The sequence below is a fragment of the Ostrinia nubilalis genome, chromosome 2 (assembly GCF_963855985.1).
Source record: "Ostrinia nubilalis chromosome 2, ilOstNubi1.1, whole genome shotgun sequence".
NCBI lineage: Eukaryota > Metazoa > Arthropoda > Insecta > Lepidoptera > Crambidae > Ostrinia > Ostrinia nubilalis.
In genome coordinates this window covers 781,119-804,486 of record NC_087089.1, presented here as the reverse complement: position 1 = coordinate 804,486, position 23,368 = coordinate 781,119, and the positions used below count along the sequence as shown (strand labels likewise).

The following is a 23,368-nucleotide window of genomic DNA, read 5'->3' as shown; positions in this document are numbered from 1 at the left end:
CAATGCAATCTGTTTATATGCAGTCTCGTTATATCAACTCAAGATTTGTAAAGAACTTGTCAATATTATTGCAAAACTAGCGACCGCCCGCGACTTCGTACGCGTGGATCTCGTTTTACCCCCTTAGGGGTGGAGTTTCGCAAAATCGTTTCTTAGCGGATGCCTACGTCATAACACCTGCATGCCAAATTTCAGCCTGATCCATCCAGTGGTTTGGGCTGTGCGTTGATAGATCACTATGTCAGTCAGTCAGTCAGTCACCTTTGAGTTATATATATTTAGATGAATAAAAAGATTAATAGACATTGACTGGATTAAGACTATAGTACGAATATAGTAGTGGCGTCAAGTTTTTAAGGCTTATGAGTTAGTAGACATTTTGAAGAACATAAGCTGATATAATCTTATTATTATATGTTTCGATCTTGATTTAATCTCATTTGCTAAAAGGTTTTAAGCCTGCAATATTGACAAGAGATTTTAAGTTCACGAACGGTCAAAGTATTATAGTTTTAATATTTATCTTTAAAAATTGTTTCATTCGTTTAAGATGGATCATTGACTTACATAGGTGTTGATTTATTAAGTACCTACAATAATGTCGGGAAAGTTCTTTCTTCGTCTAATTGTTTATAAACGTCTTATTATGAGTAGGCCTTATTTCCCACATAACTTTCTTTATAACTAATATCTTACTTTATTAAATGTTGTGACAAAATGTATGTCTATATTGCCTTGACTTGATCACTTAGTGTTGAGAATAGAATGGAAAAGCGAATATCATCAAGTCAATCACAAAAAACTTGAAATTAAAGCAATCGACTCTTTCAGGTAGAATTCGAAGCCAAGACTTTTGGCTTTCGCCACATAGCATGTCGAAATTATAATATTTTAAACTATTATGTTGCATTTTTACTACAAAATATGGCCCAGAACACACGGTGAAACGCAACTGAAACGAAACTTCTAGTTACTACTAGTTTGACCAGTTGCAAACTGGTGGCGTCATGTGTGGTCTCTCAACGGAATCTATGGCAGAAACTTAGATGCAACTCAAAAGTAACTAGAAGTTACAGTTTCGTTGCAGTTGCGTTTCACCGTGTGTTCTGGACCTATCACTGTCATGGGATTTTGCAACGAAAACACTTTTATAATGGTAAACATGTCAAAATTGTTCCAAAATACGCCGTCATCACGCGTCACGTTAGTACATTGAGCTCTCAAGTTTTAAAGCGAATTTATGATGTTAAATAGGTAAAACATGTGCGGCTTATGTTTTACCTATTTAACATCATATTCATCATCTCAATTACCTACTGCAATAACCTTTACTCCTTTGCCACTTTTAATACTCTACCTGGAATTGAAAAAAGAAAAAATCTCGGTGTTTACGTTTTTTCAACATTGTAAGGTTAAAATTAGCCCCAGCACAATGATCACAAACCCGATGAGTAATGGACTCCGTGACAGCTGTTTACTCGTTACGTGATGTGCGACACGCGCCCGCGCATCTTTGATTCACTAAGACGTTTAGTGCGTTTGTTTATTGGGAGACTAGATGAACACGCAGGTTTGCATGCCTTTTTTAAGTAGAATCAGTATTTAATGTTGCATTAGTTTTCTATCAAACAAGACCTATTATTTCTATGGATTATATTGTACAGCACAAAGGGGTCTATCATTTTATGGCTACTATATTTTTTTATGAAAATCGATATAAAATAGATGTCGAACATACAAAAATTAAAAATCTAGTAAATAGTAAAACAATTATAATTAACAATCAGTTTATTGAAATGTAAAAAGTATAACAGAAAGATTTCATCAATTCATTATTTTGAGTCCAATAACACAATAGGTATTATCTTAACCAATACACAGAATGTAACTATACATTATAGTAAGAAAAAGTTTTAAACTTAATCACGATTCACAGATCACCATATCACAAATTCACTGCCACACTAACAGTCCAGGCTCGTCACAGTTCACCGTTCCACAATATTGATCATCACCACTTGTTCGCCTCGCACCAACAACTGGGGCATATGCCTGGTGCATTCAAATACACCCTTGCGCACGCGCGTCTCGGTCACTATGGGCACTGGCGATATCTTCGCCGCCGTTCCTTTGGGGACTGGTGTACCTGGATACAAAAATACAGGGTGTTAAATCATTGGCATCCTTTTAAAATAAGACTACTCATGATACATAGTACAACACATAGTACAACAGTTGATACATAGTACAACAGTTAAGTACCTAAAGAAAACTATGTGTAAAATGGGATTGAAAAAAACTGGTCCAAATTACCGGACTCTCCCTTAAATAGTAATAATAAAGACACAAATACGCATCGGATTTGTCTCATATTTAGGGAATGTATCATCTATCATGAGTAGAATCTTATATTAAAAGGATGCCAATGATTATATTTCACCCTGTATGTATACATACTAAACAATACAACTAACTACGCGTGGATTTCTTCATTCATTCTTAAGTCAGCGATATCAGACGTAATTCATCAAGTTGGCTCAGCAGTTTATTGAGCATGAAATCGTAACATACAATAACAATGTAACACACAACAGTTACTTTCGCTCTTAGTATAAATCTCATATAAGGCTGGGTTGCACCATCTTACTTTAACTTTAACAAACGTTAAAAATCTGGCAAACTCATACAAAAAACACCGGTTATCGTTATAGTCACGGTCAAAGTTAGGTGGTGCAACTCAGCCTTAGTGTTACAAAGTTTCAATCGCTGAGCGATCAAAACCTACCTATACAAATATATCATGTGAGCATTATTTCAAGATTGTATGGTAGAAAATGCTGTTAGGTAGTAATTATGACAATTTAATTGTTATTTCTTAGATGTATAGTTCACTTATTTGTACGATTAACTTTAAATAAATAATCAGGGATCATACATAAGTATCACATGGCCATATTATTAAAATTCTTGAACTTAGTTCGTAGGCGGTCACAGTCCTCTGACCTAAATAAAGCACAAACATGTTATAGAACCTTCAAATTGTCCTTATTTTCGACCTTCATCCGTTTTTGTAAACATATTATTTATTTGCTTTATTTATATTTAAATATCATTCGAATATTATTAAAGCGGTTACGTAATTTCAAACTCGCATACGGTTTTTGATGTAAAGAGAAAAACATGGAGAAAGCAAGCAATTATAAAAATGCTGAGTCACGCTGCATACTGCTTTCTTTATATAATCGTACGACATAATACTGTAAAATCTATTTATACATTAATATGCAAGTTGGGGCAATGACTTCGACGTTTATCGTTGATTGCATCGTCATAGGTACGTCGTGAACACACACACCTATTAGATTTGGCTACATGATTCTAGACACTAAGTGAAAGATCATAATTATGTATCTTGCATCCAGTTTCTAACACTACGCCAGCCCATATTTTATTACTGGTCTAATGGACACTATTTTTATGTGTATAAATAGTATAAATTGGAAACTAAAAGTTATTTTAAACAGTAATTCGAGTATACTGACATGACAGATTTTATCAATTACAGAAAGAAAGGAAACCGAAATAAAAGGACTTTCCTACATAAACTGAAATTTAAATAATCCGTAGTCATTATCATCAGCCTATAGCAGTCCACTGCTGTACAAAAGGCAAAAGCCCTAAAGATATCGCCAACCTCTGCCAGCGTCCTATTTCGTAACAGTATCTCTAACAACTTACCCATAGGAGGTATTTTCCTCTTCCCTTTCGCCTTCTTCGTCCATATCTCCAGTACATCGCTAAGGGCCAGGTTCCACTGCTTGTCAAATGCCACCAGAGTCGCGTGGAGAACTCCTCGCACTCCCCACCCGCTGTGTGTGGTTACCTGGACAGGGAATTGGGAATTAAGACTTACCATAATACAGATAGGAAAAATTTTACAAATAGCAATTTAAATGTGAAATGTAAAATGTAATTTTGGGACAAAACGCTTTAGTGGTTCAAATGTTAGAGACACTCCAACCACCAATGGGTTAGAATTCAATAAGGCAATGAAAAATTACTTTATGATTTTTTTTCAAATATGTTAAGTTTACAGCGTTTATCGCTTACAGTCACTACAGGCTTGATTTAATAGCTGATCATCTGAAATAGAATATGATTCGATGGTCGAAGTACCTACACGTTATTTTAGTCTAGGAAAGTAGCGAAGTAGATGGACTCACGCGAAACGCACTCTAAGGCTGATTGCATCATCTAAACTTTAACCGTAACTATAACTTTAACCGATTTTTTATGAACTTTGACAGACTTGTCGTTTGTTATAGATAAAGATGGTGCAACCCAGGTTAAGTCTTGCCTATCCGACTTCATAAAAATCTTTAAGTATCAACTTCCTACATGTAAATACGCCCATGCCACGGCGACTCAACTACATTTGACAGCAAGGAATTCTGCGGCGTAAATAACAAACACAGATTAGCATACAAAAGTGTTGCCACACTACAAGTGTTAATGCCAATGCCGTTGTTGCAGGTGCGCCCGCGCAGGAGGGACCGGTCACCTCACCAAATGTGTTCAACAAGCCTGCCTTCCTTAGCTGTATGTAACATAAGAGCTTGCTGGTAAGTTTAATTAAGGCTTTTTTTCTCAAAAACTATAGGACAGTCAGAGTCAAATTGTTCGTGACACCCAAAGAGGCCAAAAATTGACAACACCACCTTATTCCATTGAAATCCATTGTAACAAAGACGCGTTGCGAACTTTTTGACTTCTTTGGGTTTCACTAACTATTTGACGCCGACTGTACGTGATGGCACATTCATACGATGTTGGAAAAAAATGCATGATCAGATGTGCTTTCGACTGTCAATGGCCCTAACCCAAGTTAGGGTTAGAGTTAGACTCCAAAGTCTTCATGTTCTTTTAAATAACAGTAGTGGGTTCACTCCCACGCGACTATTTTTTGAAGCGAAAAACATTTTGTAAAAACATAATGCAATAAACACAATATCCATTAGGCTGTGCAAAGTTCTATAATGGCTCTACTATATTTAAGTATTTCAATTGACCTTTAATGATCACCTTTGACCTTAGACAAGGTATTTACGTGTTAAGGTGTGAACTCACTGACCAACCAAAAATAGGCCGCACAGTGTTGCCGTAGGTCGCTGTGGTACCATCACCAGTATGTTCCCGCTGTGTCGTAACTCAATCAGCCGAATGGATCCGGCGCAAATGGCAGCCTACGCTTGCCCAGGGCTGCCAGTAGGGCCCTTAATGGAAAAGATACTCGTGAATGGCAGGGAGATTCGAATAACGCTAGTTCGATCTTCGTCCATTGTGGAACTATTGTGGTGAAAACACTCCTAACACAAGTTTTGTAGCTTACTTAGAGGAGATAACAGGGATTTAAGTATCTGGGGGCACGGCAGTGCCCCCACCAAGTCGAGCAAAAAAGCGGCACGGCCGTACCATCCTTTTCTCGAAGCAATTCAGGCCATTTTCGACCGCCTGTAACTTCGTTGTGGATAAAACTAGAAGGCTGAATTTTCATTAGCTATGCAGGCATTGTAAAGACACGGTATATTTAAAATTTCATTCAATTTGAACCAGTAGTTTAAGAATTATAACGGGTCAAAGTTACTTAATTTTGTCACTCACTGACTGACTCACCGATCATCAAAATTCTAAGGCACTTCTAGCAGACCTAGAAGCTTCAAATTTGGAATGTAAGTAGTGTTTGGTGTATGAATCAAGGAAAAACTAAAATATTTGGGGGCACGGTAGTGCAACCGCCAAGTCGAGTAAAATTTTTCAATTTCGGTCCAGTTTTCTAGATACATAACTGCTGTCTACAAAATACAAAAAGAAATGAGATCCCATCAAAAACAATACTTGTCAAAAAAACCAAGTCTCGCAACTCAGTTGTTCTACAGTAAAAAGTTGTGAAATCCATGTAATACCAAGTCCAGGCCAGGAAATCTTTAACGTTTTACATAAATATATTGACTTGGCCATCGCATGAAAACACGTGTAAATTAAATTATTTAGTGCGATGGCCAAGTCAATAATTTATGTAAAACGTTAAAGATTTCCTGGCCTGGACTTGGTATTACATGGATTTCACAACTTTTTACTGTAGAACAACTGAGTTGCGAGACTTGGTTTTTTTGACAAGTATTGTTTTTGATGGGATCCTGTTTACGACAAGTTACTAAATGATACTTCGGCATGATGCTGACTATGCTGAGTGGATACGTTTCGGTGACACGCACATTACCTACTTTATTTAGTTTTAGTTTTGTTTTCATTTTTTTATGTTGTTTTGTGTCGCTGAATAAAATATTTCATTTTCAGATATGTATAGGTAATCTTTAAAATCAGGGACTTGTAAAAGTGCTCAAAAGAACCTAGGTAGGTATATGGAATGAGTTGACTCTAGTTGTTCAACCTAGAAAATGATTTTTCGTCGTCATCTAATCTCTGTCGTGAACGCAAGTGATACTCAATCAACAAAACTCAAATAACGCCGATTTTTTGGCTGTTTCGCTCAAGAATTTATTCAGTCCCTAGCTTTTTATGACTTTAGAAACTCCTTTAAATTTTCATAAGTCGCCAGCCCTACACAACACTTGTAGCGGAAGGCGGGCCGACCTCGCCAGTTCAATTCGTAAGTGGCCGCGCCAAGGTCCTCGTACCTCGAGCCGTGACGTACCCACTCATTTTCCTCATTTTTGACTGTTAAAATAAAGCAAGACCAAAATTGGTCAGCTCATAATGCGCAGCATCATTTTACAAATGAGGATCGTTATCAAAATCTATGCAGATATCATGATCAAGGCCTCAGAAGTCTGTTGTTACTGTAAGAACAGTAAACGTACCTAACCCCTCATCTTTAAGAAATCTTCAAGCAAGTACCTGTATTTATGATAAGTAGCTTTTATTGTCTAGTGAACAAAAGCGCAACGAACACCCTATATGAAAAAGAAAAAATAAACTTGTAGCAATTCATTATTAACAGTTTTATCTTCGCTATAGATTTAGCACGTACATTAAATCGACAAATAGCCGCATAATTCAAGTAATCCAAATCCAACCCTCGATTTATAGTCGATAAAGTTAAACTGCAAGTCGGAGGCTTAAAGCCAAAACCTTGTTACAATAACGGGCCAAATAAGGGCACCGGTGTATAAATCGTGGCCGTAGACAAAAAGTGCGCAGGAGTCTTCCGCGTGGAAAGTTGTCCGCGCAAGGCCGCTGACGCAGGCGCGAGAGGACACCGATCCAGTCTCTGAGCTTTTTTCTTACGTCACCACTATTCACGCAGCTTGCCAGTGATTCTGACGTCTTATACTTATACCGCATATATTCTTTTGATTAAATTCGTTGCTGGTTCCAAGACTGTGAGGTATTCCATGGGACTAACCGACTCAACCGTCACTGAGGTTTCATTGGCATCCTACTGAATTTGATTATACATCGAGTTGCATTGTGTGAATTTGTGTGTCGTGCTTCGTGCACTCGTGCCTTGTGTGACTCTGATGCGTACAAAATTATGTCACGCGCACAAAATTACATACACTGTTTCAATTGATAACAGTTTTTCTATAAAAAGAAATAAAATATTTCTTCGAATAAAGCCACTTGTAGAGCTAAATAAAGTAAGGCTTTTAGACTATAATTTACTACTGTGTCAGTTCATGAGCCATTAAATATGTATTAACAAGCAAATAGATTTTAAATCAATAACAGTTGATGCACCTTTAATCTAATCAAATCATCAGCGCCTTCAAAGTTCGAAGAACAGAATATCGTCAAGTAAAACGTCAAAGCAAACTACGTCCATTAGATGTTCATTATTGCAGTTTTTCCATTCTCCACGTCCTGAGTCCCGTTGTGGGCGTCCCGGTGTTCCTTGTCCCGCTGATTGCTAAATTGCCCTTTGCACTTCCTACAACTTGTTCCCACATTACAACGGTTGATGTTGGAACCCGTCACTTTTACTGGCAGCTTCCTGTTGAGGATGTTATGTGGATAGGTTTGATATTGACATGCAGGGCATATGACGACATCTTGTCCGTAAAGCATGTCATGATAAATGCTGAGCGGGAGCCTATTGGCGCAGTGTCTCAGTAATTGTTTTTTATCCTTGTTGTATTGTTTTTGTTTATATGTGCTTACCTACTGAGTCAATAAAGCCTTATTCTATTCTATTTTTGTGTAGTTTTCATTGGTACTTCTTTGGCGATTGGTGGTTCTGCTTTCAAAATAACAACACTAAACTTCTATATGTAAGATTTTCATGTAATTACTTTGTATGTAATGTTGTTGGTATACCTCAATAAATAAACAATATTTTTCAGTCAGTAAATTGTTGTAAGCCGGTGTATGAAGATCAGCAGTTTTAATGTTACATTTTTCACCCTAACATACAATTCACTTTTCACTCCTCGGTAATAAGAACTCATTGAGACTGTTATAGTAATTTTCTACTTCTGCAAGTCATTATCGAATTAGCTATATTGAAATAACCGTGAAAACCAATCTATTACATGATATCTGGACCGCGCCCAGGGCCCTTCGCCTTGTGTCGCTATTCGTGTTACGGAAGCGCGTATTTTAAGATCGTTGGCGTGTCGAGTTAAAAACAAAACATGTATCACAAAATATGTAGATGAAATGTTTAACGCAGGTCCTGAAAATTCCCCCCAAATAAAAAGTTTGTTGTGAACTCTAAGACTCCATGATTCGTCAACTTCGGGAAAGTAATACGTTGTAATATTTTAATGACATCCAATCCTAGTTCTTTAAAATCAGAGGTGCGATGAAACCAAATAATAATATCATGAGTAATTATCGAGTACCTACATAACATGCATAGATACAGAATGACGGCTAAACGACGTAAAATACCTCGTACAAAAATAACGATTTGTATATCTAGCCCTATGCCCTTCGACTGGCGCCAAACGTATCCGCCCCGTCATCCCGCACGTATTTCGGAAGCATATTTTCTGATCGTTGATTTTTCAAGAATGTGTTTTTATACATACGAAAAAATGATATATTCCACACAAAAAAGGCAGTATTTTTTTGGATCATATATCAATTCATGGCACATTACATAAAGATAAACAATGTACATACTTACTACAAGCTTGACGGAAGGAAAATCTGCCCGTTTAACGAGCGAAGGTCCGTCAACCGCAGGGAGCAGCAAGGTCAAAGGATCTGGTCGTGATCGCAATGCCAGATGGAGACTCAAATTAGGCAATGGCGATTATGATCACCGAACTTGATTGTAATAGAGGCAACGACCTAGAGCCTAGAGAAGGAAATCCTGTGGCTGAAGAAAGAAGGCAACTGATATACGATTTTGGTAGCGATATCGAAGTAATAGTCTAAGGTTCAACTTTGCCAAACATCCACAAATGGAATGTTTTGCTCTCACATAAAGTTAAAGCGAAAGATAACGCTGAATGTAGAAAATTTACAGGCTTTTTTGAGGAGGATCACATGTAAAATGTACGAGTATAATATGGAAATAAGAACTTTTTGGATCACAATCTCTTATTTCAACAAATCAATTAACATGAAAGATTCTCAAGATACTATGGAATGAAATGAATGGATGAAACTTTGGAAGGTGACAAACAAACAACTTAAAAAAGAAATTTGAGGTTATGGAAAAAAATATATCCCTAAGTCTGCCCCAACGGCTGTTATACCTAAGCTCGTTTATGAGACAAATAAAGACATTTGGATTGGATTTTAGCCTTAACACTCTTGTGGAGGTAAAACTGCATTAGAATATTGAAATTGCGCAACTGGCAACCGATCGCAGATGTGCAAGGTTTTCCCAGTGCACCAGTCACGTCTGCGGGCCCGTGCCAAGTGAAAGTCTCTGAAGCGGCCGCAGAGCCCTCGCTTTCCTCTAAGCAATGCCCAATTTGAATGGCTTTTGGTATAAATTGTTGGTTTCGAAGGAAAGGTTGGGGAGATAGACAAAATGTTGTGAGGAGGTGGACATTAACTTCTGGATATCTTACAAACTTGTAGAACGATATTGGTATACTAAATTCAGAATGTTTTGGGTGTTTTCTGGAAGCTTAAAAATAGTTACGTAAATATAAATTGCTTTGTGTTGAAGATACAAAATATTTTCAACAAATTGACTGACTCATTTTTAGAAGCATGTAAAAATCAATTTCGGAAGTGTTTAACTACTTGTTTGATGTTATTTATTGCGCACAAAATGAAGACATTCAAAACTATTGGCCCGAAGGCCGAATTTTAATAAAACAAACCATCAGCGCTCACGTTAAATCAATCAACATGACTAATTGTGTTTTATCGTTTTCTTAAGCAAATATCTTAAAAATGCGTGACCTCGTTGCTGGTTCCTTGAATGATAATGCCGGTAAGGTTAGAAGTTATTTGGTCTACATAATGCGTAAGGTCAGTGACGCGGTGCCGGCATCAAAAATTGTGATAACGCTGACGTCTGTCACACTCTCCTATTGAGGTCAACGGTTATAGCTTGGCCTATATTCGGCGGCCTGATTCGAGGCAATGAGCCGGCCCAGATATTACCCGCCTTCAAGTTTCGCTAATTTATTCGGCAGCCTTGAATAAACAATTTATGAAACTAAAGACCCGAAAGACTAACGCGGCATAATTTTGCATCTCTAATCGATACCTCTGGGCTCAAAGGTCGTAAAGGACAAAGTACGACTTTTCAGGAGAAGCAAAAAACGATTTTTTATTTTTTTATTCGACAATAACTTTTTTGTTTTTTGAGCTATTAAAAAATGACCTAAGAAGAAAGTGCTTAGAATTCACAAAATTTTCCGAGGAAGTATTGAAAAACTGGATTAGGGCAGTATTTACTGAGATAGATTTCCTTTACGCCCTCAAAATTACAATAAAAAGACCTTTACACCCCTCAAATATTCGTCCTAGGCAAGTTACTCAGGGCGTAAGTCTATTTTTATTTTACAAAACTACAAAATCAAGGTAATAAAGGACAATTTACAGAGTTTTATAGGTTTTCATAGGTCGTAACGGAAGACCCAGGTAAGGTATTATGCAAGGGCAAATTGATAATTTAGCTTAAATATTTAATGTTTTATGGTATTTGATATGTAATATACCATTTCTTCACATATTTTTAATGAATTATAGTATTTTAAATGAAATCAAATGATTTTTCGTGGCTTCAAAATTTAATGCACACAATTTATGAAACTATTATTTAAGCAAGCAGAAGTTTTGATATCTTCGAAGTAGAAGATACCATTTCCGATATAAGAGCGATTTTAGAAAATAAATATTATGACGTTTTTAAATAAAACTTCATAATAATGTCTACTTTACACGAAAAGCCGAAACCAATTTAATTTTATTTATTTATTTAATCATTATTATTGTTTCGAAAAACTACAAATGGCGGACTTAATTCTATAGGACAGTCTGTCAACCAGTTGACCTTATGATACTGCAGATAGGATAGAATTATTAAGGACAAACGAAAACCAAACTATGATTATTCTAAATTTTAAATAGATTAAACATTGTTATTCATAATAGCTTGAAATTATGTCATTGTACCTACTTGGTACAAAAGTAGAAATGTTAGGTAAATAAGATTACAAGTAGGAAGTTTTTCATTCCAGTAAAGTATATCCACTTACTTTACTCTTACAATATAATACAGTTTTTAAAAGCCAATTATTTTTTATATAAAAATATAACTTGGAAAAAAAGTGCATTCACGCTTTTTAGTTCATTAAGTCTCAACTGACACTATAGTACATATTTTCCCATGTTAAGCGTAAATATTTTTCCTACTAGTTATACTTTATTAGCTGATCCAAATAACTTTAGAAACTAGACTTATTTATTATAATTGTTACAGTCAAAACTCAAAAGAACGTTAGTCAAAATTACTAGGAAATCATTAAAAACAATTGTAAAGCGTAGCATTTGTGTGATTTATGCATACAAAACATACATACACTTGAAAAAACATAACCCTCCTTCTGCAGTCGTGTAATAATGACACCTTAATATTATGGTACTACAGTAAGGTAACTTCTTTTTCTCATCTAGCTTTTTCATTTTTCAAATTTGTATGATGACTATCCTAACTTAATTAGGTAATACGTTATTTTATAGCATGTTTTCATTCTTTTCTTTTAACTGACAAATACCTGATTTCGTCAAATATGAGAAATAATAAAAAGCATAATTACTTTACCCGATGTGGATAGATGTCATCATTTTTTAATGTACAAATCACATAATCGTTACACTCTAAAATAGTTTTATTACATATTTTTGATGATTTTTTAGTTCTTTCGTTTGTTCTAAACGCACATACTTAAATACAATAAGAAACGTCTATAAAATTAACCTACTCAGTTGTTTTAATATCCTCTCTTTGTAGATTTTTAAAGTTTAGATAATCTAAGGGCGTAAAGGACAAATTATTTAGACTTTGGTATGAAAATTTGGGTTGTATAGGACAATAGATTATACTACATGTACATTATACGCCCAAAAATTTGTGTTTACTTGTTCTTTACTACCATGCTAACTGTACTAAAAAATCAAATGGTATTTACATCCCAATTTTCACGATGAATTCTGTTTAGCTTATCAAATATGATGGGTCGTAAAGGCACTTTTTTTGAGAATTTCGACAAACTAAATATACAGATCGATAGAGAATTAAATTCTGAGTACAACTGTATAAAAAACTCATTTTCGGTATTTTGTCCTTTACGACCTTTGAGCCCAGAGGTATCGTAATATGTAAGGGTCGAATAGACAATGTCAAACGAATTTCGATAAATATTCACAAAAGTACTTTTTAACTTCCAATTGTTTGTTCTGCAAACATTATTAGCGCCAGTCATTATCTTTTGGCAGTCGTGACAGAAACGTAAATGGTCCCAGTCGAAACGTTAACGGTCCAACTATTTGCATAAAAGCAAAATGCGACCTTGAGTGGCTCCCAAAACCCGAGTCCAAACACAAAAATAATGACCATTGACCGCTAGAGAAAGTAAACAGACTTACGCGACGTTCGTGCGGCCTTGACGAGGCCGTCACAGCACGACACCAGCTAAAAATCCACTTTATATCAACGACAGGTGGGTTTCATTTCAATCTGCACCTGATTAACCGTTCGAAAAAAAAGCGGGGTCCGTCGACCTTGAAAAGTGTGCCTTACCCCTCTAACGCTAGAGTGCATTTTAGGACAGTCAGCGGCAGAAACGTGTCTAACGTAGTTAAGTCGAGCCGTACAGCAGTGAAAGTGAATGGTGACGCGAGCACGCGGAAGCGTACCGCGGTAGCTAAGGTGAAGGTATTATAATGTGATTTGTGTTTGCTCGCATGTCCGCCGCTACTGGTAATGCTGGATATTAAAATGCTCTATTTATAGCGTTGGACGGCGGTCGAGTTAGACGGGGTTCGGCAGCCGATGAAAGTTGTCTGCAGCGCGCTGCACCGCGTGCAATACGCGTAACGTGATGTGGCCAATCTGTTAATCTGCAAGAATGCATTTATCTTAGATGGAATTCGATGTTTTCGAACAATAACTCACTTTCAATTTTATTTTATACTCGTCACAGACAACTTTCGCTTTCCAAACATATTTTATTTTTCTTTACCAGTCTTTAATACTACTGACAAGACAAAAGCCGCTTCTTTGGCATTAATCCCAATCCATTAGGAGATCTATTGTCGTCCACGTTAGTCAAAATCCAGATGGCATGGTATTGTTGAGCCTCAGGTTGGTTGTAACAACCGCACCCTGGTCACCTTCACATTGAAGGTCGCAAGAAACCGAATTTGCGTTAACGAAGTTTAATGCAAACATTACGTATTGACTGTACCTGGGATATATCAACACAACACCTCCAAAAGCCCTTCCAAGGTCCAACACCACTCCGCATTCCTCCGCGCGTCTGTAGTTTGAAGTTGACGTAACAAAACAAGGTAGTTGTGGAAGTTATCAATCACCTTTACAATTCAGGGAAACTCCATTATCCATTAGGAACTCTTACAAGGTTAGTAGATGACAGATAACATTTGAATAATGCTTTTCGGATTTCTCCCACGCGGGATCTGTCAGCGACAGACAGCGCAATCTGTACTTTAGAACAAAACCGTTCTAAAACTACCGCCTACATTAAAACTTTGGAAACGTAACCACGTAGGCAATCCCTACTAATATTATAAATGCCAAAGTAACTCTGGCTGTCTGTGTCGCTTTCACGCTTAAACCACAGAACTGATTTTGAAATTTGGCATGGAGATAGTTTGAGTCCCGGGAAAGGACATAGGGTAGTTTTTAACCCACTTTTTGAAACATGCGCGATTAAGTTTTTCTGTGACAGACAAAATTTCACGCAGATGAAGCCGCGGGCGGAAAGTCAGTGTAGAATAAAACAAACAAAAGAAATATGGTAAAATGTAATGTTGCGAGGATGTCGGGAAGTCAAATACCTCTTCGGCGAAGCATCGAGGTCACGTGACATAACACTGGCACCGCTATTTCGGCGGCCGCGGCGTGGGCGCAGATGCTGCGACTTGCGCAAACGTCGCTCCAGATCCGCCACTCTCTGTTTCGGCGCCACGGTCACGGACACCTGATGTTTTGTTGCGCTTTTTGTTTTGATCTTGCGAATACTTTTTTTTAATTCACGGCCAGTCGGCAAAGGCGATCGAGGAAAACTTTTTTTACATAAGCCGAGGCTATTTATCAACTGATGCGAGTGTTTTGATTTGGGTTTTATTCAATTTGAACTTTCTTGTTGCATTTTTTACTCTTTCAATTTGAATGCGAATTGTAGGTAGGTAGTTTTATCACAGCTTTTCGACCGATGTACCTTGTACAGCCACTCATAAATATTCAAGAGTCACTTTGTTTTCATCAGGTACGAAGTATGGTAAACAATACCAGTTTTTAGATTAATGTTCACTTTAGGTAATCAAGATCATTCATCAAGGGAGAATAAAATGTAATCTACAATATGACAGCTGCACGAAAGCACAATCACGAAAAACAACTTCAAACTGAACCTGAGTAATTGCTTAAGTAAAATTCATATTTTTATAACGTCTTTTAATTTTGTTCTTGTTAAACATGATTGTAAGCCCTGAATGTATTTAAGCGAAACAAAATACCAGTTAAATAAACAAGTGACTTGGAACAGACAATGTCTCTTAATTAAGCTGGTGTCTGGCACACAAACAAAGCCTCCCAAAAATCAATTCTCAGTCCAACAATCATCAGCCTTGATACAGCCGAGATCGCATTGTGCACCGAAACCAATAAGGAAGGAAACTTTGGAGCCGGAACTTTCAGCGATGCATAAAGTCGAAAAAAACGAGCCGGAATTGGATTCGACCTCCGGCCAAGGGCAGGCCCTTTATCGGGCGATAAAAACTAAACAAATATTACGATAACGTGATAACTGGATCTAGACAAGGTCTCGGCCCTAAGTCACCAGGCAAAGGTCAGTGTGAACGCCATGAAGAAGTGACGTCAGAGAGATTTTTCCAGACAGAAGAGTTACATAATATGTCTTAGGCCCAGAACAGACGGTGAAACGCAACTGCAACGAAACTGCAAGTTTCTGATGATTCTTATGAATGAAACTGAAACTGAAAGTTTCAAACTGGTCGCGTCATATGTGGTCTCTCAACGGACGCTATGGCAGAAACTTAGATGCGACTCAAAAGTAACTAGCAGTTGCAGTTTCGTTGCAGTTGCGTTTCACCGTCTGTTCTGGGCCTTAGGGACAGATCTGTTCACAAATAGTCTAATCGTAGTGGCGATGGAAAATTCCCGTAATAGACATGTTTGTGATAACCGTTTTACTACGATACTAACATGACTCTAAGCTCTGCGGTTATCTTTTCCTTTTCCATCGTCTTGTTTGACAACAAGGTCTCCGAGAACTGATGTCATCAACTAATTAAAATATCTTTTTTATTTTTATGATTTTATGTACTTTTGATTTTATATGCACTTGCCTGTACACTTTCTGAGTGAAAATGATGCGGTGTGACTAATTCATGATCGTAGAACTATAAAGATACTTAGGGGTGAATCCTATCTCCCTGAGTATGCAGAAAATTCCGATCTGCGTACCTAGTCTAAATTATGAAAAGTGTATATTGATTGAGCTGAATGAGATATGAAGAGGTGTTTCTGAAGTGCATCTAGCTGTTTGCAAGACGATCTCATACTAAAAACTTTAAAAACCGTAAAAATCTCCAAGCACGCCCAGACACAGTTCAATAATTGCCGCAAGTTCCGCGTGGCCTTGCAAACAACACGGCAGTATAATTGCAATGCATTAATTTTTCACGAATTTCGAGTATTATTAACCTCAAACTTTAAAAGCAATGGAGGAAGAACGTAAGAAGTGCTAAAACAAATTAACCTCACGTTTAATGAGTGGATGACTGCAAAACTTTGGAGTTTATTTTTATTTTTTGAGTGTCATGAAGTCATGTGTTTTGTGATGAGGTAAACATTTAAGTCTTCTATCATATTGACTCATTAATAAAGTTTATGTATTTACAAACGGAACTATTTCCATCTCTTGTTCCCATCGCTGCAACAAAAGTGTGTCCCGGAAGTACAGTTTGACCGCCAAAAAACTCAACCAGTTATTTGCATACACGATGCATGTTCAATATGTTCATCTATAAATTATAGAGCAAATTGAGCTCTTTTACATAATACGTTACTAGTGTTAAGATCTTATGTTGTCGGTTTAAGTATTTTATCAAATCTAATAGTAGATTTTTATGGGCACTCGATATCAGATTAGAATCATGAACGTAATTCAACAAACATGTACTTATTGTTAAGTATTCAATAGTAATGATAAAAAGATAGCTCTTATCAGTGCTGATAGCCTTGGCAGCAGGTGCTGATCTAGTAACAACAACAAAATTATCAATATATATTATCATTACCAAATGTAGAATTTTTGTAATGTATGATTTGCAAAAGTAATATTCTTATCTGACCCACATTCGTGTTATCTCTTCAAGTAGGCTCATTTTTTTTATGAAATTACTCATTAATAGTGCACGCTGTATTGCTATGAAAGAATAAGCTAGAGATAATTCTTTGAGTAATAAATAAATATTGAAGCTATATTCTTGTAATTGTGGCGCCAAATTTTCACAGAACACTAAGATATAAGGAAGTATAAAAGACTTGATATCAGCAACGTTAACATAGATAAGAATAATCAATAATAGTATAATAACACTATTAGTGATGATTACTTGCAAACCGAGTACAGACAAAAAGCAAGTTTTACTAATCGACATTAGAAAAGAAATTGCTAAAGTTTGCGCATTCGCGCAATCCACAGATCTGGCAGCGAAGCGCACGCAGGTGACGTCACGTGCGCATCGCGGCCTCGCCGCTGTCACGGCCGGCGCCCGCGCAGCTTCCTGCTGCACTTTGGCTACGATAACCGCTGCACCGATACCGATAGCGTTATCGCGGTCACATGCGGGCTGCTTAATGTGGGATCTGATTATAGATTACAATTGTGGATGTGTCTTTAATTTATGCTAGTAAATGAGGAAAAAAAATAGAGAATAGAGAGCAAGATGCTATGCTAGACCACTTAGAGCATGGCTTTCTAATGTTTTATCATTTTACATTTGGAAAAAATACCAATAAAGCCACTTCAAAAAGTTCTACTTTGGTTGTTGCAGTTTCTCTAAAAATATCTATCAATTTAAAACTTGAACTCAACTTGAAAATAATTAGAAGAAACCTATTTTAATCTAACGAAGAGCTTATAATAAACTAAAGAAAGTGGGGCGAGAGGTCCTAACAGCTTCCAGTGACTTTACTTCTGATGGAAAATTCTGAGCGAAATAAAGATAGAAATTAATTTACAACGAAAACAAGCGAGTTAATTATAGGGCTGTTGCATAAAGACTACACGGTCAATTGCCAATACAAACAAGTGGCTGACGAACGGACACGTCAGCTGAGGCCAAGTATGAGATAAAATGATAATTGCACACGATTTCAAGAGCAGAGGTTAAGATTATTCTATAAATGAGGTCTACAGTTATGTTGTGAACATTGCCATTGCTTTAAAATATTCACACGGTATACTGAAAAAATAAGTTTAGTTTGAAATAATTATGAAGGCACTAGGATTCTGCATCTGAACCAAGTGAAGCTTGTATAAGATAATTCAGGTATTAATAATGCCTATCCTTCAAAGTGTGAGTTTATTCAAAGAAAAAACACTTGTGGAAATTCTACGGTAACAAAATAATAAAAATTTGATATTGTTGTAATTATGTTGGAAATCTTAACCCATATATGCCCAAAAGTATTTAAGTTCGTTTCTCAGATTTTTATGTAATTTGGCATATTTACAGTTCTTTTATAGGCATCGCAAGAGAACTTATACCATTTGGTCGTTCGTGCCTCTGGGCATAATATGGGTTAATGTCAAACAACACTTCGATAAAAATACTGAATACCAAAACATACAAGGGTACAGCTGTCGGAAAAATATTGTTTTCTGAAGAACTGTAATTGATGACTATGAAAAACAAACTAAAATACGTTATGTTCTCTGTGCCAAAGAATCACACTGCTCAAGGGACAAGCGACATTTAACGTTGAAAAATAAGGTCTCAATTTAAAACCAACCAGTTTTGTAGCGCAAAATAAATATATTTAAACTCTCAGAGCAGTGTAGCGTCTGTCAAACAAGGATGTCGTCTAGATAAAACAATTCGAAAGCAATTTATCTTCTTAATAATGCAATTAGTTCAGTCAATTACTCGCTAATGGAGCTTTTATAGAATTATGGACGTCGGTGTTACAATTTTCTTCGTTTTCTCAGCGTATCCTTAAATTCACCTTAATTTATTTATCTTGCTAAATAAACGATTGATATTACACCCCATTTATTACGAAAAGCGAATAATGTTTTTTACAAGCTTTTTTCAACATTGATTCTTAGTCGAGTGATTGATTATTGACGATTGTATGTTCATGTGTATCAATATTACTATTTTATTTATACATTACATATTTCCGATTACACAAGCTCTATCAGTAAGTTATCTAAATGGTGTTCATTTTTTAAATGTATTTTATCAGAATAGTAGAGCTCCCTTTTGCTCAGATCTGTTCAGGATTTACTCTGCAATGGATGAGAAAGAAAGAAAAATAGAGCCATCGGAACCTGAGTCAAATTAGACGCAAGATCTATTCGTCTATCAGTCAGAATTTTACAACCAGGGGCCGAAGGAGAGTTCGAGGCATTCAAGTACGTGTACTACCTATAACTTAAATAGACCCCTGCCACTTAATTGTTCAATAGCCCATAAGTAAATATTAGACAACTTTGGGTCCAACATTCGCAGACACTGTTCAGACATGTAGGCACTCGGCGCATCAGGCCGTGCTGCTATATGCTGCGCAGTAGACTTGCACATCGTTCTGCATCATTTAACTGTAAACATTCATTCATCTGCATAAACGAGTAGTAATGCGCAAACGTTTCCATGCGTAGGAAGACGCCACATAATAACAATTATGCACCAGTTATCATTAATATAAATTAGACGACATAATAGTTCCACAATTCCACATGCAGATCGACGCATGATATTATCAAATTACGACCTTTATATCTCGGTAAAATTGATAGAGCGCATGTAAACTACGTGTTTGACAGTGACGAAGACGATGAATGAGTCGTAATACGATATAATGGTGGCATAGATTGCATAATTGGGGGCACGTGACCCGATTGATTAGACGTCCGTCGCCTTCGGCGGTTAGACGACGACTGGTCGCTCGCGTTCGCGGCGCGGCGGTCGACAGGCGGAAGCGAGCGCGCGCGCACCCGCGCAAGGCTACGCTCATGACCTCGCATCGTCTTTGTCTAGCGCTATCTAGCGTCTGTTTACCCGCGAGGCCGAATGCATCATACCTTTGCCTGCCGAGTACTTGAAAACAAAATGATTATTGAAACTACACTCAACATCAAATAAACCGCACCTTCCGCGACGCGAACTTTAAAGATTTTCTTCTGACACAATCATGCATGGTGCCCCAACAATATTGGTGTTATTTGAAAGCAAAATAAATATCCTTAAAGAAAAACACATTTAATTTCTAAATAAATCATTATCATATACCATAAATGTGACTTGAAAAAATACCTCACTTTGGGCCCACCTATGGGATCAATGAGACTAATTTTTATGGTTATGATCTCACGTGTCCTCTTTAACAGATGGATAGCGATTAATCCCAACTTAACAGTTTTATCAACTAAGCAGATCATAGGACTGAGTAGGACCAAAATGCGCATCTTAGTTCGAGCCCTCACTGGACACTGCAGCTTAAACAAGCACTTGTCCACTATGGGACTGTCCGAAACAAGAACGTGCAGGATGTGCCAAGAGGCAGATGAAACGCCACTACACATGCTCACGGACTGCGGACCTCTGATGCGCAAGCGGAGCTTACACCTGGGCAAACACATCCTAAGCCCACAAGATGTAAAACATATCGCCCCCCAAAAGATACTGCACTTCCTAATGGATGCAGGACTCGGAGGCGAACTGTAAGGAAAACAGCGGCGATCACAATAGATCGATAACGGTCGCAGTGATACTAGGACTTTATTGAACTAGAATAGCCGCTCAACACAAAAAAAAAAAAAAAAAAAACAGTTTTATAGCCATAAAAGTTGGCTCTAGCGTAACTACCTATTTTTTGAAGAAGTGACTCTGGATCGTTCTAAAGCCACATTTTTGGGGTAAAAACCTTTCCTTTAATGAAATGAAGGTTAGAACTAGGCTTTTAAATGGTGCCAATATTGGTGGGAAGTGGGGATGGATACGTTTGAAAATGCTTGTCGCGGGAGGTGCGATTTATTTGATGTCGAGTGTATAAAATCGGTACGGCTATTTCGAGGCCTTACTAGCAAACGGCGATAAGTGATTTTGGGCGGTTATATGGAATGTTTTGACTCATCATTTTCTTCTATCTGTTTCAGATATGGCACGATATAAGTAATCGTGCTGGTTGTATGATAGCAAGAAAGCTGGTGACAAGCCGTAAGTATTTTTGAATTCTATTTTTTATGTAAATTCATATCTATTCGAAACACGTGATTCCCGTATAATTTTAGCACGGCCTTCAGCTAAAAAGGTTAAATTTTCGACCTGACAAAGAATCGCACGTTTTACACGTATGAGGCTCCACATCATACATAACATACAATCTTAACAAAGAAGGCCTAAAAGTAACTAGAGCTTCGTCCAGGGGAGGGGGAAGGCTGCAAGCGCTGCGCCCGCGCCGTTTTTTGTACACTTCGAATGTAGGCGACCTTGTCATTGCCCACAATTCGGGGTGAACCGCTTGTATTGGCAAACGCGTGTACGGACAGCAGAATCGTTGGACTTGTTGAAAAAAACTAATTAATTATGATAGAAATCAGGCGAGTTGTTGTTTAATTAATAAAGTTAAATGATGTGTGTACAGACAGCTAGCAAACGATTAACATTAAGTTGACACAAACCGTTTATCAGATTTTAGCTGTTAAATCTAAATTATACTAGCTTTTAAAGGAATTTTTTATGTGCACAAAGTCATCTATGGAACTGATGCCACTTCAAAGTAAGGACCACCTTTGTATCTACTTTGGTTTTCCAGTTAGCGGGTATTGTTAATCAACATTTGTTGAAAATTTACGTGTCCGCTTTATTTTTGCCTCCACAGCCACCGGCCTTGCCTTCGCGCTAGTGGAAAAACACCAAATAGTTACCGTTGTGTTGGGCACAGAAATGTTGTGTTTAATTAATCAAATATTTGACCAACTTATTCAAATGACACACGTCAAAACACAACATTTGTGGCTTATCGTCAGATGAACTGACCTTCACCTGCTTTAGCGTTACTGTCAATGGATCTTTGTTAATTACTTCCTGCCAATTACCACATTGAATAACGACGCTTGTTTATCTTTTTATTTATTTTTTAACTTTGTTTTTCACTGTGAAATCACAACACAAAAAGTTTATAAGTCACATTATTAACTTTTTTGAACGTATTTAACTAGACAGTAACAGTGTCTGGTCTCTAAATATACTAGGTCATTAACCTTAGTTATCAAAATAAGCTTGTTTAAGCAGCTGCCTAAAACCTTCAAAACACATGTGCGATTATTGGCAAGGAGTCTGTACACTGTAATAAAGTAGTTCACAAAAAATGCAACAGATACCTTAAGTTCTTTGCGATAGCGCCTGAAATGGATACTCTACTTTGTTCTGGACTGTATACCAGTAGCTTCCTGCTCTCTCGTCTGAAGGGCTCTAGAACGGCAGGCAATTTAGACTTCACTAGAACCGCGCAACGCGGTGATATAACGTTCGTTTGAAAGCTCGCGGTATCGCAACTGCATCCACGCGGTATTGCAACTACAGTCTACACGTATCAAAGATGTCAAGTTAGAAGCACTGAGTTGTAAAAGCAAAATGTAGTAGGAGTAATTAAATGCGTAGACAAATTTATAACTACTTAATAAGTTGTAGAGATCGAAGCTGAAATGCTACCATAACAACGTTATACGCGATTAGTAAATCGTTTTGCTTCTAAATATTTTAAGGAACGCAAACAAACCTTGTAAATAGTAACACAGAAGGTCATCGAATTTATGCCGGTCATCACCATTGTTGTAATATTTAGACGCCATAACAATCACCAACCTTACGCCCCTGATAAAATAAACTGGATCCAAAAATACATAACGCTCAACAAAAAACGCAAACTCATACCTAAATACGTCTCAGACAAGGGTACTCAGAGGCGTACGTTGTCGATCGACAGTCAAGGCGAACCACCGAAACTAATGACTGATAAATGTATTAAATTGACAAGGAAGTATCGTGGCTGGCGCGTCCTAGCGGCCCTTACCCACACGCGCGCGCGCACTCACACCAAACAAAACGGCCATGAGATAACTGACATCACAACAAGGTCCCGCGCCGGCACCGACAGCAGAACAAACTCAATTCATTTGTTTTTTGTTTTCTTTCATGCAATATGATTCAAATTCGGAATATTTTAAATTGGAACCTGACGAACTTGTTAATCAGAATGTATAAATAGCAGCATACCACACACTTCTTAATTGATAGCCTCCGAAGCAATATTCGAATAAAATTAACTCCTAATCCCGTTTTTGCTCATACCGTAAAGTCTCCGTAGTTCTAGTTAGTGTTTAAAGCTAGTTAATTAAAAATAGTAAAGATAATAAATTAATACAATAAC

At 37.2% G+C, this 23,368-nt stretch overlaps 2 protein-coding genes across 5 annotated transcripts in view; one reads left to right on the top strand and one right to left on the bottom strand.

Moving 5' to 3' along the window:
* LOC135079261 (ecdysone-induced protein 74EF) overlaps positions 1-23,368 on the top strand; it is a 225,613-nt gene that overhangs the window by 43,966 nt on the left and 158,279 nt on the right. For all 4 annotated transcript variants that reach the window (XM_063973898.1, XM_063973890.1, XM_063973875.1 and 1 more), the window contains exons 2-3: positions 4,534-4,622; positions 21,093-21,153. The gene's annotated coding sequence lies outside the window, so the exon portion shown is untranslated. The remainder of the gene's footprint in view (positions 1-4,533; positions 4,623-21,092; positions 21,154-23,368) is intronic.
* Positions 1,766-23,368, bottom strand: part of LOC135079295 (U7 snRNA-associated Sm-like protein LSm11) — a 40,207-nt gene continuing 18,604 nt past the window's right edge. The window contains exons 3-4 of the mRNA XM_063973918.1: positions 3,739-3,883; positions 1,766-2,146 (exon numbers count right to left, since the gene is read on the bottom strand). Coding sequence (XP_063829988.1) covers positions 1,989-2,146; positions 3,739-3,883 — 303 coding nt within the window. The 3' untranslated portion in view covers positions 1,766-1,988. The remainder of the gene's footprint in view (positions 2,147-3,738; positions 3,884-23,368) is intronic.